At 46.5% G+C, this 17,609-nt stretch overlaps 1 protein-coding gene across 1 annotated transcript; it reads right to left on the reverse strand.

Annotated features, from left to right (window-relative positions):
• Positions 1-15,007: 15,007 nt before the first annotated feature.
• LOC125443838 (formin-like protein 16) lies at positions 15,008-17,581 on the reverse strand. Its single transcript, XM_048516193.1, has 2 exons — positions 17,068-17,581; positions 15,008-16,663 (listed from the first exon to the last, which is right to left on the reverse strand). The coding sequence occupies exons 1-2, from the start codon at positions 17,573-17,575 to the stop codon at positions 16,611-16,613; spliced, it is 561 nt and encodes a 186-aa protein (XP_048372150.1). The 5' UTR covers positions 17,576-17,581; the 3' UTR covers positions 15,008-16,610.
• Positions 17,582-17,609: the final 28 nt, after the last annotated feature.

Raw genomic sequence — 17,609 nt, forward strand, 5'->3', positions numbered from 1 at the left:
AGGCTTAAGACTTAAATTGATGACAGAAAAATAACCCTGTAGTACAAAGTACTGGTAGAAAAATAACCCAATGGCATTTTAAAGCCACGCAGTCCTGCCTAAACACAATTTTTTAAAAAATTCACACTTAATTTTATATCTCCCAGGTACAAAGCAGAAGTGCTCCTTACAGTTAGTGACAAATAGTTCTCCATTTTTTGAGAGCAAAGCAGCATAGGATGGGAAGAATTTGTGGAGGTTGAAAGGGAGTAAATCATGCCATGTATATTTGTGTAGGAGTGTTTGATCCCTTAATCTTGTTCCAATAATTAGACTCTGGTATACTGCTCAGTAGCCTTTATTATGGATAAACAGATTGGGTATACAGGCTCAAAACCAGTTCTAAAGAACCTGGCTAATTGGCACGCGTTTATCCCCACTGAATCTTCCCTCCCATTTTCCCAGAGCAGAACATTTGGCAATAGTCACTTTCAGTTGTATTCAGTACCAAGGTTGTTCTATCTACTGATAACTACACTGAGCCACCTGGTTGCCAGCCCAGAGACTAGATAATAACAATTATTTTTTCCCAGGGAGCTGACATGTCAGGGAAGGCCTAGTTGTCTAGAAGCAGCAAGGAAACCATAAACTCAGGTCAAGACTGAATACAGTGAGTACAGTTTAGACAGCAATGGTTACATTATATAGGAAGCATACAAGGCACAACCCTGGCAAGGAGTTAGAACCAAAACGGGAGTAAATATCAAGTGGCTTCCCCCAAAGTCCTATTTGCAGAGAAACAAGTTTCTGCAATCTGGATCTAAAATGGACCATCTGATAAGAACCAGTTATGTGTAGTGGTTTGAGCAATAAACAAAGACTTGCAAGATCTCGGTTCACATCAATGGATAAAGAGACCAGTCACCATCTCTCCTTTACCTCAGCTACTTCACTATATAACTAGTGCTGTGGGTACAAAGGGTTGCATCCGGACTAAAGACTTTTCCACATTCTCTGTGGAAAATCTGCAGGGAGATATGCTGGACATAAAGTGTCCCCACCCCCCACCCCAGCAACAGGAACATGCAAGGGTGGCAGGTTGTCACACTCGCCTTCCTCAAACACCTTTCTTAAAGGAGAATACAGAAAATCCCTAACATGGCAATTTCTACCATTTCTTCCCAAAATTGCAGACGCTCCTGCAGTTGCCCTCGTTCCCACAAGCAGTGTGTGAGGAGATCCCACCGGAAAGGTGAGGCAGGGAAGTTCTTTTCCACTGATGGAAAATATTGTTCCAACCAAATATGAGGAGCTATGCATGCCACCCTGTGCTCCTTAAGGGAAGAGTGGGCTAAAAATACTCTAGATTGGGATCCCCAAACTTTTTGAGCCTGCAGGCCCATTTGGAATCTTGATATAGAATGGTGGATGCAGCAACAAAATGGTTGACACAAAATGACTGCCACAGGAGGTGGAGCCAGATACAAAATGATTGCACAGCTTAACTTTGGTAGTACAGTGTAGATTTTTGGGCTGTGGTGGCAGCTGCTGCTAAACCAACGTTTTACAAAATCTAACCAGATACTCAAATCTCCAATAATATGAAGCCTTGATGGACAAAAGCCCTGCCTGGCCCCACCTACTTCCTAAAAACACATGATGGGCATCAGAAAAGGTGTCAGTGGACCCATGGGCACCACACTGAGAAACCCTGCTCTAGGCAGAAAAAAAATAAGGGTATGCACACCAATTTGCCCAGCTGAAAAAAACAAGGAAAAAGCTGTTTCAGCTTTGTTTCAGCTTTTCTCTAGCTAAAAGCAAAAAAACTGTTTACTAGTGCTAGGTCATAAAAACTAACCGGAGCATTTCAGCTTGTAAACTGCTCCGGGTACCATCTTGCTTGTAATCTATGAGCCCACTAGTAGTATTTCTTGATGACCCACTTGAAAATATTAATAGTTTACAAAGCTTAATTATATAATATGGAGAATTGGTGGGGTTTAAAATTTACAAAGATAAAACTAAAATGTTAACTTTTAATCTTTCCAAAATTGAAATTAAAAATTTAGAACAGGATTCTGGTTGCAAAAAAGAAAAATTGTAAAATATCTAAAAATTAATCTTAGTAATAAGAGCCAAACCCTTTACAATTTGGTTGTGGTGGGTTTTCCGGGCTGTGTGGCCATGGTCTGGTGGATCTTGTTCCTAATGTTTCGCCTGCATCTGTGGCTGGCATCTACAGAGGTGTATCACAGAGGGAAGTCATGTGAAATGTTAGTTGTTTTGACCCTAGTGTGGGAAGGTGGTTTCTCCTTCCAGCAGACCATGGGACTGGAAAGGTGCCATCCCCCCTTGGAAACTGGTCAGTGGGGCAGGGTGACAAGACTCAAGAGGTGACATGGGGTATAATGGCACTTGCAATATTGGATATGCTTAGTTCTGGCAACAGAAGTTTAAATACTAATTTCCTAATGCTTTTTCATAATTAAAAATCAACTAAAACCAACATCTCATTATTAAACAATTTGGGGTGCAACACCTTTTTGCTTTTTCCTTGACTGGCATTGTCAACCACGCAAGCATTCTTTTACACCTGGATCTGTCATTTCTAATCCGTCAAATGCATTGTGTCTGGGCTTCAATTTGTCTCCAAATAGCTTCCACGCATTATCTTGTGGTTTCCTTTCAACTTCCTTTCAACCATTCCCTTACTTTTTGTAAAGTTCACTTTACTGAAATCAAATGTTACACTTTTGGACTTTAGGGGAAACATTCCATTGACAAGAATGCTGAACTTTTGGTCAATGGTCCTAATTGGCACAGGTCTTTAACCCCGCTCAAAACCACATTTGAGATCACAAACCCTCATTTTGGCTCTGGCCCTTTCTGCACGGGCCATTTACGGCGCCCTGGGGATGGCAAAAACGCCGTCCCCAGGGAGCCGTTCACACAGGCGGTGCTGCGAAAACGCAGCAGCGCCGACCTGGCTCCCATCCCCCAGGGCGGCGTCAGGTGAACGGCACCGCCGGGAATGCGCTGTTTTCCCCATCCCTCTCCCACTCACCTTGTCGCCTTCATCGCCCTGCTGGCCTCCTAAGACCCTCCCTTGCTGTCCTCTGACCCCTGGAGGTCGGAGGGCAGCATGGGCGGGTCTTAGGCCAGCAGGGCGACGAAGGCGACTTTCTTGCGCCAGCCTCACCAGGGCGACGAAGGCGACTTTCTTGAGCCAGCCTCACCGGGGGCTGCTTGCACGCTCCCGTGCGAGCGGCCCCCACCCCTCCACCGGCAGAATTCCTGCTGGTGCAGGGGCGCCCAAATGGCCTGTGCAGAAAGGGCCTCTGTAATTAACCGGGCCAGTGCACAGTGATCTATGATGTCTAGGAATCTCATTTCTACAGCATGACTGGAGCACTTGATTACCGAGTCAGTGCACAGCTAGTTGAAGTCTCCCAGCACAGTAACATTATCCTCTTTTAGTCACTTCCCTTCCCTCGGGATGCCACTGCTGGGAGGGGGGAATTGCTGGGGAGAGCTTTAGCATTTGTAGGTGCTGCTTTATCTGTTTTGTCCATGGCCTTGGAGCTCAGCGGCTGGGACTAGCCTTCAGGCAAGGACGTAGGTAAAGGTGGGTTCTTGGGTTCTCAACCCCCCCCCCCCATTCATGGGTTTTTAAAACGTTTTAGTGTTTTTCGATTTTTGGCCTGCAGGGGACGCATTGTTTAGGCTAACAACACCAAACTTTCAGGGATTGTTTGGGAGACTCTCCTAATGATGCTACCCAGGTTTGGTGAGGTTTGGTTCAGGGGGTCCAAAGTTATGGATTCCCAAAGGGGGTGCCCCATTCTCCATTGTTTCCAATGGGAGCTAATAGAAGATGGGGGCTACACTTTTGAGGGTCCATAACTTTGGACCCCCTGAACCAAACTTCACCAAACCTGGGAGGTATCATCAGGAGAGTCTCTTACTGATACCACCCAGGTTTTGTGAATTTTGATCCAGGGGGTCCAAAGCTATGGTCTCCCAAAGGTGGTGCCCCATCCCCCATTGTTTCCAATGGGAGGTAATAGGATTTGGGGCTACACCTTTGAGGGTCCATAACTTTGGACCCCCTGAATCAAACTTCACCAAACCTGGGTGGTATCATTAGGAGAGTCTCCTAAAGATACCCTAAAAGTTTGGTGCTGCTATCTTAACAATTGCACCCCTGACAGCAGGCACCCCCCCCCCAAATTCTCCTTTTAAATCCACCCCCTTCGGCATGGATTTAAAGGGAGAATCTGAGGTCCTCAGTTTAGAAGAAGAAGAGTTTGGATTTATATCCTCCCTTTCTCTCCTGTAGGAGACTCAAAGATTCCTCCAGATTAGAGTGCACCTGCTCTTAACCACTACACCACATTGAAAGTGATGCTGTTTCACGGTGGGGGAGAATCCACCCCAAAAACAGCATCACTTTCAATGTTGTTTAACTGGGGACCCCAGATTCTCCCTTTAAGGTGGATTTAAAAGGAGAATTTGGGCTCTCTAGTTTAAACACCATTGAAAGTGATGCTGTTTGGGGGTGGATTCCAGCATCACAGATGCTGCTGGGGGGGGGGGGCGGCGGGACGCAAAGATTTTGCACCGGGCTTCATTTTCCCTCTATGCCTCTGCCCAGCGGGGAGGGCAGAAGAAACTGCCAGCTGCCAGCTGGGCGCCCAGCTGGTGGTGGGCAGGGGAGGGAAGAGCGGGGGAGTCTGCTGTCCCTGGCTTTGGAGAGCTGCTTTTATAAGCGCTAGGCTGGGGGCAGGGCTTGCGGAGGTGTGGCCATGCTCTAGGGGCAGGTGGGGTGTGCCCCCCCCAACCTCCCCATAAAAAAACCTACGTCCCTGCCTTCAGGCTGGACTTTTCCTACTGTCTTGGTTCACATGTGGGGGTGGGGTGTTGCTGGGAGTTGCTGCAACATATTATCAACTGTTCTGGTGCCTTTTCGCCAGAACTGTCTTCTCCTGTCTCTCTCCTGTCTTCAATAAAATCCTTGAACCCATCAAGCGAGTTATTGTCTGAACGGGGAAATTGACATTAAGGCTGTTCTGCATTGTTACTGTTGCCAGTTTCATGCTCCCATCGCTGGCTGAAGTTGCGCACGTTTTATCGGCGATTATGGCCTTTTTCCAGGGTATCTCAGGGATTTCTTAGCAGAGAGCTGAGAGCCCTACTCTTGGGGACTATGTTGCAAAATTTGTGGAGGAAGAACTGGATTTGGAGTTTGACACTGCTACGGCATCCCCCGCTGAACAACGGTCTTTTGATATCCAACGGAGTACATTTGGATTTGGTAGGGGAAAGACTCTGGCCTCACATGAGGATGAATCCCGTATTTCTGGGTGGGAGATAGTGGATTATACAAACATGAAATGGACTGATCCTGGTGGGAGAGCACAACCCAGATGGTTTGTGGAAACACGGAAAAGTGTGGCATGGCTTACCCGACCGGTAGTGACTGTTGGTGATTCTGGTTTGGACTCTGAACCTTTAAGTGAAACCCTGAGACATGTGGGGTGGTGGGACCGGGAATACCAGGCTGAGATCTACAAACTATGCCGTGAAATGGAGCTGCTCCAGATTTGAGTGCAACTGGCAGAAACAGCTTGCACCCCTAACACAGATGGCAACCAGATGGGGGCCATTTCTGTCCAAACAGGCACCCAGATGGGCGCTGCAGCAGGCATTCAGATCGGCACCCAGACGGGTGCTGCAGCGGGCACCCAGACCAGAGGGCCAGCGCCCCCTCTGCCCTTACTCCAGCCAGCCCACCCGGTGCAGCCAATGCCACCTGCCCCAGTACTGCCAGCCCTGGCCCTGCAGACAACTGAATGTACTTTTCAATGGCACCCCTAATCGTCTGCCTTTCTTCCTGGTACAAGTGGATGCCCATATGCAAGATTATGCCCATATGCAAGATTATCGTCTGCATTTCTTTCTGGTGCAAGTGGATGCCCATGTGCAAGATTATGGGAGACAGTATACCAGTGAGGTTGAACGGGTCCATGATGTGGGAGCTTTATTGGAGGGGCCAGCGGTGGACTGGTATATGGACCTCTTTCATCGGCAGGCCCCTGAACTTTGCTTCCTTCAGCAGTTTATGATGGCCTTATGATGGCCAGAGCCCTTCGGGGGAGGGGCGGTATATAAATCTTATAACTAAAAAGCAAAGTGTCCATTTGTTTCTTATCGTTGCTCTCTGAAACTACTGGACCAAATACTGTGAAATTTTCAGACAACGTTGCTTTCTCATCCGAGAGTGTTTTCACCTTCTCACATACTTTGCATATCTCACCTGTGCCAGGTAAACCATCCTTTTCCCCAAAAACAGCGCCATCTGGTGGACGCTGGGTCTGCTGGCAGGACTGTTATCATCTGAACTGTCAACTGCTGTCATCTGAACTGTTGTCATCATTCTGAGGTAATATGCAGGAATTAGCAGAATTATGCGTTCTGAGGTAATATTTCATTCAGGGAGAGGGGCAGGAGGTGAGGGCAGAGGCTTCATGTGTAAGTGTGATTGTTTTCTAGATAATAGGTTGAGAGTGGTTTTGTATTTCATTTCTGTCTGGCCAGTGCCTCTAGAGAACTGCTGTGTGCCTGGGTCACCTCAGCTTCTGTAGTCCCTCCACTCCCACACTGACTCCTGGCCCTCTCCCTGAATGAAATATTGCCTCAGAACGCATACCTCAGAACGCATAAATATTACCTCAGAATGCAACGCGCATGACAGAAGCTGAGGCGACTGGTGGACTCACAACAGAATACCTGTCTACAGGGACTCCTACTCCCTTCGGAAATTTGGCCAGCCAGATCTGTAAGGCTCCCTTCACAAGAAGCCCCATTGACAGACAACCCAACTCATGTGGGAAGAAGGGAGCTTGGCAGGTAGTTCTAATCTGAGATCTCTGAAGTAACGTTGGGTTTGCCCTGACTTTTGAGGAGTGGTTAGATAATGGCTGCTGCCACCAGGCTCTGCCATTGCATACTTTAAGGTAAATTAGGTCTTAACTGTCAGTGCCAGCCTGTGTTGGACCATCCCTGAATTCTACTAAACAAACTACAAACCATAATACAACATTGTGAATCCAATCTGCTGTTGAAAAGGGAAAGAGGGGTTCTATTTGACCAGCCCAAAAGGCTATGCTGGGGATCATTGGACTTGCATGGACATATGTGTGGGTTGCGGACTGTGATGAGGAGGAAATTTGCCACAGCAATGCGTGGCTGGGTACTGCTAGTGTAATAATAAATGAATAAATAAATGATGGCACTTTGAAAACCCTTTCTTAGGGGAGGAAACAAATTATTTGCGGAATTCTCGGAGAACTTTCGGTCTTTGGCTAGTAAAATACCCGATTGGCCAGAACAGGTGTTTGTGCATGCTTTCTAGGAAGCCTTCCGCCCCGAACTTTGTTGTTGGTCATCAGCAACCCTGATACTCTTATGGAGTGGATCGTGTTGGCTGGTGAAACTGAAATGAGAATGATGGATGCTTGCAGTTATGAAACCAAATCTTTCCTCAGTCACCGTCAGGTGCAGGTGGCCCTGGTGGGGCCTCATAAAGTCATCAGCCATCAATCTTCTGAACCGGAAGTGCCATGTGCCTGCCGTCACCAGCTGGGTCTCTGCCTATACTGTGGAGACAGCGGTCATCTAGCTGCCACTTGCGCAGCCAAACCCACAGCTAAAAGTCTGCCTCAGCAATGCACAACCAAGCCTACAATTTCCAAACCAAGCAAACCAAGGTAGCCTTGTGATCAGATCCATCCTTCCCTGATTCCGATGATGAGGTGACAGGGGTTGGATTCGTAACTGATGCTCGCAGCCCGGATCCACTTCCTGATGCTGCCGAAAGGGTGAGTGTTGACCGGGGACCCCTGATACTGCCCATGATTGTCACCAACTCCCCAAAAGGAAACAGGATGATGGTTCAGGTTCTGGTTGACTCCAGGGCCACCTGCCCCTGATGGAAACTGACACCTTCCTTCCTTCTCAATCTTACAATCAGCCTCAAGAATTTGCCCAGAAATAGTGTTTAGATAGTAGAAAAATAGTGTTTAGATAGTAGAAAAAAAGAAAATGTGGTTTAAAGTAATAGATAATATTAAAGGGTTTGACTAAGAAAAAACGGGGGCGGGGAATAGCTTTTTTGATGGAAATATAAGTAAAATGGATTATAATTATGTTGGGGGAACATGGGAGGAGGCACAAAAAGCCAACAAAATCTCCAACATGGGGGAGGAGGAATCTTCCATGAGAACAGTTGGAGAAGAAAAGGGGGAGAGGGGGAAGGGAAAGGAAGAATGAAAATACTACAAACACAAGCAGCAAAGTTCAATGAAAACAATGAAGATGTAGCAGAATGGCAGGTATTAAACTGAAACTGATCTCTAAATATAAGTGGTTTAAACTCAGACTCCAAACGATTTAAATTTGCTAAGTTTATAAAAAAGACATAGGGAGACATAGTATGCCTTCAGGAGACACATAAGAAAAGTGCTGACAAGAATGTATTAATAAAAATAAAGGGCTGGAAGATTATTGGAGAATCTAGAGCTATGGTTAAGAAGAACAGTTTGGCAATTCTAGCCAAAGAAAATCTAGATTTTCAATTAGAAGAAAAATATATTGAAAAAGAAGGGAGATATATGATAATCAAAGCTAAGATTTACGCATTAATAAATATATATGCCCCAAATAAAAAAACAGAAAAAAATTATGGAAAAACCATTTAAAAGATTACAGAAGATATTTATAGGAGAAACCTTAATAATGGAAGACTGAAACATGGATCTAAGAGGAAATGAGATGTTAAGAGATGGAATATTTCAACTATATATTCAGAAATGAAAAGTCCTTACCAACCAACATATTTCTCAAATAGATAAAAGAAATTTACATATATAGATTATATATTTACTAAGAATTTAAATAACTTATATAGTGTAGGGATAGAGACATATAAAGAATAGATTTCAGACCATGCCCCGTTGGTGGCAGAGTTTAGGTTGCAGGGAGAAGAAAAACAATTTAGATGGAAATACAACAACATAGTATGGAAGAAAGACAAAGTAAGAAAGGATCTGCAAGAAAAGATAAGATATTATTTCCTAGAAAACAAAGACTCAGTAACAGAGGAGATGCCATGGGATGCTTCCAAAGCAGTAGTTAGAGATTATTGCATAGCCAGAGAAGCTAGATGGAAAAAAGAAATCAATAAGGAGAGGAAAGAATTGGTTGAAGGGATTAGACAGAAAAGGCTTGAACTTCAAACTAAATATGACATTACGGTAAAAAATCAAATAAATAAATTACAAGCACAGCTAGAGGAGTTAGATAAAAATGAGGTGTGGAAGAAAACAGTTTGGGTAAAAACTAAGTTCCAAAGGGAAAACATAAATTCAACAAAACAATTAGCAAATTATTTAAAGAAGAGAAAAGAAAAACAAAGAGTTAAGATAATTAAAGATGAAAAGAATCAAAACATAACAGACAACAAATTAATTAGACAGAAATTTGAAGAGTTTTATAAAAAGTTGTTTAGCTATGAACAGAATGAAAAATGAAACAAAAAATCACATAAGACCATTTCACAGGAAGAGAGAAATCACATGGAAGAATTAATAACACAGGAAAAAATAGCATTAGTGATAAAGGAATTTAAAAAATGGGAAATCCCCGGAGATGGATGGTTTTACCACAGAATATTACAAGGAAATGGCAGAAGTATTAATACCAGAACTGCAACTATTATTCAATGCTATACTGAAAGGCCAGAGAGTTCCAGAGTCATGGAGAGAGGCGGAGATAATAACTATATTAAAACCAGGACGATAAAATTAGATCTAAATATGTCAATCTACGCCCTCTCTTCCAATCTGAGTTAACAGATTCGATTAGATTATTTCTCTTGTTGAACAATTCTGATTCTGTTTTTTGTGAAGAGGTTGCAAGCTTTGTTATGGAAATAATTCAGAGCCAGTAATAATATGTATTTATCTGAGGTTATCCTTTTTGCCTTTTAAAATTTTTATGTTTGTTGTGTTTTGTTGCTGTTGTTCTATGTATGACAATAAAGGCTTTGCTTTGCTTTGAAAACCAGGACGCAACTCAGAACAAGTGGGGTCATACAGGCCTATAAGTTTGCTAAATCAAGACTATAAAATTTTTGCAAAAATTTTATCAAATAGAATAAAAAATATACTACCTAAAATAATAGAACAAGATCAATACGGGTTTGTTAAAGGAAGAGATATAAGTCATCCACTAAAAAATGTATTAAATGTAATAGAACGTGGGAGAAACAAGAAATATGCAATGATAAAACTAGATGTATACAAAGCATTTGATACAGTGGCACATGACTTTTTATTTCAAACACTAACTAATTTTGGATTTGGTAAGGGTTTTATAAGAGTAGTAAGAGAGTTATATAAGGATGGAAAGTCGAAGATCAGAATAAATGAAGGATGGACAGAAGTAGTGAAAATTGAAAGAGCGGTAAAACAAGGTTGCACACTATCTCCATCTCTGTTCGTAATGGCAATGGAATTTTTGGCAGATAGAATTAGAAATAATGGAAGAATAAAAAGTTATAAAACAAAGCAGGAAGAAATGAGATTGAATTTATTTGCAGATGATATACTAATTATAACAACCAATCCAGAAGACACTATGAATAAATTGAAAATAATTTTAGAAGATTTCCAGAAATATTCAGGATTAAAAGTTAATTTGGAAAACACAGAAATATTAGGAGTAAACATTGAAAAAAAAGCAGTTAGATAAAAAGTTAGTTGAGAAAAAGATCAAATATTTGGGAATAATAATAACACATAGAATGGAAAAAATATAATTATGAGGAAAGGTGGGATTTTTTTTTTAAACAATTAAAAGATTGGGAGACAAAGACTCTGTCTATAACCAGAAAAATCAAGGCATTAAAGTTTTGTATAATGCCAAAAATGTTTTATCTTTTTAGAACTCTTCCACTAGACGTTAAAAAAGAAATGTTTTGAGGAATGGGATAAATGATTAAAAGCATGGGTATTTAACCAAAAATCAGTAAGAGTAATGAATAAAGTTATATATTTGACAAAGAAACTTCTAGGCTGGGGCATTCCGAAGATGCAAGAATATTATGAAGCATTTCAGATTAAGAGTCTGATGGAAATTAAGGAAAATAAAATAGATAAATGGATTAAATTTGAGAATGAAATAAATGAAGGGATGGGTAGGTATGGAATATTCACAGATGATATGAATAAAGAAAAACAAAGAGTAATTGGGCCAAGAAAGGTGATGTTGGAAATATGGGAGAAATGGAGGAAAAAATGGATGCCTGGCATCCTGGATTCGACACCACTGGCAAGCATGGGAGGAAAAGAAGGGGTAAAGGTGATAAGGAAACTGACAGAACAGGGAATACACACAGTAGCAAATTTAATAGGGGAAGGAGGCGAATTGATGACATTACAGGATTTCATAGAAACAGGAGGCACAGAGAATTGATTAGTGCTAAGAGGGATTTGGGAAAGAATAAAGGTTTCAAAAATAAAAGGAGAATGTATAATGGCATAATGACTGAAAAGCTATGAGAAAGATAAAACAAAGATCCCAGGTTTCATATACAATTGTATGATAGAGGATAAGGAATTCATGAAAAGAGTATTAAAACAAAAATGGGAGAAGGAAGAAGTGTTAGACGATGATAAAATAGAACGCATACTGGAAAGTATAAATAATATAAAAATAGAAAAGTATGCAGAGATGGAAAGAAAAATAATACTTAAATGGTACAGAACTCCAACGCAACTAGCTCATATGATTAGAGGACTTAGTCCAAAATGTTAGCACTGTGGAGATCTGGGGGCATTCGACACTCATATGTGGATGGAATGTAAAGAGGTAAAAAAATTTTGGGAAAAAATACTGTTGTATATAGAGATTTACATACAGCTTTAAACCAGGGGTAGGGAACCTGCGGCTCGAGACCCGCATGCGGCTCTTTAGCCCTTGCACTGCGGCTCCACGAGCCAAGCCGCCAGCCCCATCCTTGCCCGCCCTGCAGGCAGCAGGGCAAGCGCACCAATTGCCCGCGGTCGGCTGGGCCGTGCCGCATGCTTCCCCTCTCGCCCGCCCTGTTCGGGCGGGGCGGGTGCTTTCCCGGCGGCCGGTGAGACTGAGCCACCAGCTACATCCTTGCCCGCACTGCAGGCAGCAGGGCGAGCGCACCAATTGCCCACAGCCGGCTGGGCTGCGCCGCGTGCTTCCCCTCTCGCCCGCCCCGTTCGAGCGGGGCGGGCGCTTTCCCGGCAGCCGGCAAGGCCAAGCTGCCAGCTTCATCCTTGCCTGCCCTGCAGGCAGCAGGGTGGGCTCACCAATTGCCCGGCTTCCCCTCTCGCCCACCCCATTGGAGCAGCGAGGCCGAGCCACTGGCCCCATCCTTGCCCGCCCTGCAGGCAGCAGGGCGGACGCATCCATGCGCTTCTCAGAATGAGCGGAGTAAAAGGTTAAAAAACCCAATATATACAGTGTTATCTTTATTTTAAATGTCAAAAATTATTTGCGGCTCCAAGTGTTTTCTTTTCCTGTGGAAAACGGGTCCAAATGGCTCTTTGAGTGTTAAAGGTTCCCTACCCCTGCTTTAAACAAAGGTTTGCTGTTTACAGGAATAATTGAGGAGAATAAAATAGATAAAATATGGTTTAATGTATAAAAAGATGATAAGAGGTGAACATGCAGTAATAGCATTGGGATGGAAAGATAAGAAGAAATAGACTATTGTGAAATAGCTTGAGTATATATGGGAACAAATACAATGGCAAGAAATAATTTATGGCAAGAGAAACAGAGAAACATTTTGAAGATCTGGACACAATTTATGGACTGGATGAAAGACATTGGAGTCAAAGAAGAAATATGGGAGAAGAGAGTACAAAGAATGAACTTATTGCTGCTTACTTAAATAAATGAGAAAGAAAACTGAGGGGGGGAGGGAAAAGGGGGAAAAGTATGATTTGGAATATGTCAACAAGAATGCATATATTGTATAAATGTCAAACTATACAATTTCAACTTCAATTTCAACATTTCAATTTGAACTATACAAATTTCAAACTATACAATAAAAAAATTTTAAAAAAAGAATTTGAGCAGGTGCGTGATAGAACATTTTCAAGTAATCCTTAGGAGTCGGTATTTCCACCCATATTGCTTCTCGAGTAATTAATTCCCCAGATGCTTCCTATTTTATTTGATTATATGCACTCTTTGATTAATGCATTACCTCCCCCAACCTGTCTTCCCTACAGAGCTTTAATCCAGGGATGCCTGAATCTCATGGATTCTCTCCATTCCACCATGTTTCTGAGATACCCAAAATATCTAAATTGCCATGGAGTGCTCCAGCTTCCCTATCTTGGCTTGAAGATTACTGGCATCTGGACACCTCCAACCTGTTTCCCTCTCCAGCAGCACCCCTTGCTCTCCTCAGCCTTTTGGTCCCCACGTGTAACTCCAGTCATCAAACGAGACTCAAGAAGGTTCCAAGAGCTTTTTTGGAACTGTGTCAGCCCAAGGCTCAGACAGCTGAAAGTAAAGTTTGGCTCTCTGGCATGTGGCCTGCTGTAAGGTACAGTTTGGTTCAACCCATAATCCCCCCACCCTCATATTCCCGTAATATCAGCATTATAAAGGATGGTGGGAACAGAAGGCAGTTATCTCCTTCGGAGGAAGGCAGATAAGAGTGGACGGTGAAGCTCTATTGACTAGATACATGCGAGGGGGGGCTCCTTCACCTCAGGCGATGGTAACGGCTGGGCCAACTGTGGTCTTGATCCAGACGTGCGAACTGCCAGGTCGAGAGTGGCTCAGGCCTGACACCACCCGTGGCCCTCCTTCGCCCTCCTTCCCTGGCTCCCGAATTCTATATCAATATCACCTGGAGTAATCATCCATTTGGATTTATTTGTCTCCAACCAAAGGCTTTTGTCAACTATCCTCCTGGAATTAGTTTAAAAACTGCTCTGCTACTCTTTGTTTTGAATTGGCAGCAGCCTGATTCTCCTCTTGTGGTTCAAGCGAAGCCAGTCTCTTTTGTGCTAGTTCAGCTCGTCCCAGAAGGTTCCCCAGAAGCCTAACAAACCTAGACCCTTCCTCCGGGCAGCACTTTCTTGCCCACACATTGCGACCCCCGACCTGTGCCCATCTCGCGGGCTCTGCACCTTTCAGATCTCGGCTTTTAACTTTTTGCCTCGAAACCTAAGTTTTCCCTCCAAGACCACATGATTACGTTTCCCAATGAAATTGATGCCAACCTGCCCCACGACTGCTGACTCCTCCACAGCACTATCAATCTATCTGGGCCACATGCGATGTCGGCAACCTTTTGCCAGGGTCTGCCGACCTCCCTCAGTAGCCAGGCTCCTGGGTTCAGAACTCAGTTTATTGAAAGGCCTCTGTAAAAAGGATGCTGGAACTGAGTTACACCTTACTAGCGATAGTCAATATTCTTTTTCCCAACCCTCCTCCTACCCCCCCCCCTCGGCATCCCAATGGAATGAGATGTTCTCAGGGTGTAAAAAGCCTTCAAGGTTAACAGGCAGATAAAGTTCAGGTGTTGCTGCTTTGGAGAGCGAGAAAATCAGGTGTAATTCTGGGAGATCTCCAGACCCCACCTGGAGGCTGGCAACCCTCAGAGGCATAGCTAGGCAGGAGTGCACCTGGGGCGCACTCCATGTTTCCCACCCCCTGCAGCCCTGCCCCTCCCCTGCAGCCCCCCACTTACCTTTTCCAGCCGGCAGAAAACAGCTTTATGCCAGTTGAAAACGGCCCAGGCTGGTGGGGTGGGGCGGGGAAGAAGGGAGGTGATTTTCACACATACCCAGGCGCCCCCCCCCCCAGTGCAACACCCCCGTGCCCTTGTAGTTACGCCACTGGCAACCATATGTTAGCCTAGGCAGTAAAAACAAAAGAACCAGCATCTTAAAGAATGCAATTTCAATCCAATGACCTTTATTGGCACAGTAATGCAGTAATTAAATACGATAAACCCTTTCATACATGCTTGTCAATGACAAACCATAAAATTTTAGCTACCAGCTCCAGAATCTCCTTATGGTCACCATTCAAGAGAAATATAATTAATTGATTGTCAGCAAGCTCTTCAAGACCCATCAGCAGGGCTCTAAATATTTGCTCCTAGACCAGCTGTCTCGGGGGGGCAACACAACAAAACGTGAAGAACAGACTCTTCACACCCAGTTCCACAGGAGCATGCTCTTTCATGGTGGGGAATTCCCAAGCCGTCCCCAAGGCAAGAGAACAGAACCCCCGTATGGATGAGGTTTGTTATTTTTATTTTCCCAAGAGCAGCCTCGGCACCTCGGCACTGACCAGACCTGGGACAGAGAGGGCCAGCTGTTCCAGCCTATCAGCCTGGGAGGGCGGGGCAATCCTCAGGGAGGCAGGAAGAGGAAGCCGTGGGCAGCCCCTGCTGCTAGGTGGAGACACAGAGGCAGGAAATGGCAAACTACCTCCAAACGTCTTTGAAATCCTGCGGGGCTGCCATCAGTCAGCTGTGATGTGATGGCAAAACAACACACCAAGGAATGTAGAGACTTGCTGCTACCAGCCACAGTGAACCACTCCTGTGCAAACGGTGACCCAATAAGCAGGCTGCGACCTTGTCCCCCACGTAAGGAGTTAATCAAACACTGGATTTATCTCTGTACCACAGGTGGCCCCTCTCATCCAGCAGCCCCCTCCCCCCAGCACATGGCAGGGGCGGGTTTAATTTCCTGGCGGTAAAAATTTCAACTAGACAATACTGTGACACACGACGGAAGGTCCAGCAACAAACCAGCTTCACCTGTTTCTGTCCACTCAACCCCCTCCTGCTGCACTCACTGTCACTGGCCTTCGCCTTGGTGAGCCTGGAGGGGACATCAGAGGACTCGCATAGACAAGAGCCCTGCAGCACTTCAGCAACCAGCCAGACTTCATCCGGCATCTGAGTTCACGAATGACGGCCCACCTCTTTGGGTGCAGCAAAGGAGTCCTCGCTGTGCCATCTTTTTTTGTAGGAGCTATGAATCGATGGGATTACGAGGCCCCTGAAACACAGGACCACTGAGCTGCCCCACAGACCCTCCTCCGTCCACCAAGGGTCAGTCAGCTCTCCAGGGACAAAAGCATCGATATAACGAGCCCTCCGGCAGGACTCTCCAGGCGAGAGAGGAGGTCTGCCATGGATCGGCTCTGCATTACGGACCAACCCAGGTTTGCTTCGGAGGCTTGACAGGAGCAAGTGAGGCCGAGCCACCTCCTCCTGCCCAGTCCTCGCTTCAGCTGGAGTTGTTGGGGATTGAACCTGGCACCTTCTGCAAGCCACATGGATGCTCTGTCACACACACCCCCCCCCCCCTTGCAGGGCAGAATGTGATTATGTAAAATTCAAACTTAATCAGAAGAATTAACCAGATCGCTCCCCAGTTCAAATACTTTCTGTTGCATCCGCTCGGCTTTGGCTTCCCAGCGGCAGCCGCTCATCTCTTTATTGGGTTCGTTCATGTCCGTTGTTCTTCCAAACGGAGATCCGAAGCCGCTCACCTCCATTTCCTTTCCTCCGTTTTATCCTCACGACAATCCTCACGACAACCTTATAAGATAGGCCAGGCTGGGAGTTTGTGATGGGCTCAAGGTCACCCTTCTCAGAGCATCCAAGCACATCCCCCTGGCCATGATGGCCCCTTGCCCAGAGGGGCTCACCAGGCCCTGCCGCCTTCCCCTCCCTCACAGAAAGGCAGAGCCGCCCGCCGGGTTGCCAACCTCCAGGTGGGGCCTGGTACTCGCTCGCCCTTGCAGCAAATGGTGGCCGGGAGGGCCGCAGCAGCAGGAGAAGGGCGGCGGGCTCTGCAGGCTGCTGGGGCGTCGGGGCAGGGGCAGGGGCAGGGGCACGGGCACGGGCACGGGCGGGAGGGAGGGAAGGAAGGAAGGAGCCGCCACCGACGCGCTGTCCGCCTCCCCCCCCCCCCACAAGCACCCCCCGCTCCCAGCTCTGACCTTCTGCCGGCTGCGCGGAACCAGCACCAGCCGCCGCGCCCGCCCCGCCCCGCCTGCCCACCTGCGGCGACCCTCCCGCTCGCCCCCGCCTGGCACCGACGGCAGCGGCGGCGGCGGCGGCGGCAGCATCAGCAGCAAGGGCGGCGGGCAGGAGGACGCGTGCCCGCGGGAGGGGGGGGTCTGCAGGGGGCTGGACCCGGGCGGCGCACGAGGGGCGCTCCCACCCTCCCTCCCTCCCTCCCTCGGCTGCTGTCGTGGCCGGCGTGTGGCGCGGCGGCGGCGGCGGCGGCGGCGGCGGGGGGCTCCCGGGGAATGCGGCAGCAGGAGTAGCGCGCCGGGGCGGCTGGCTGGCTGGCTGAGTGGCCTCGGCGGCGGCGGCGGCGTCCTCCCGGGGCGGGGAGCTTGGGGCGCGCCCTGGCCCTCCTGCTGGCCCTGCCCGGCCGCGGCTGCGAGAGCCGCCCCTCCGCCTGCGCCGCCGCCCCCCGCGGGCACCCGCCATCGCCGCCATCGCCGCCAGCACAGCCGCCGGGGAGCCGCCGCCC

The sequence above is a fragment of the Sphaerodactylus townsendi genome, linkage group LG14, assembly GCF_021028975.2.
Source record: "Sphaerodactylus townsendi isolate TG3544 linkage group LG14, MPM_Stown_v2.3, whole genome shotgun sequence".
NCBI lineage: Eukaryota > Metazoa > Chordata > Lepidosauria > Squamata > Sphaerodactylidae > Sphaerodactylus > Sphaerodactylus townsendi.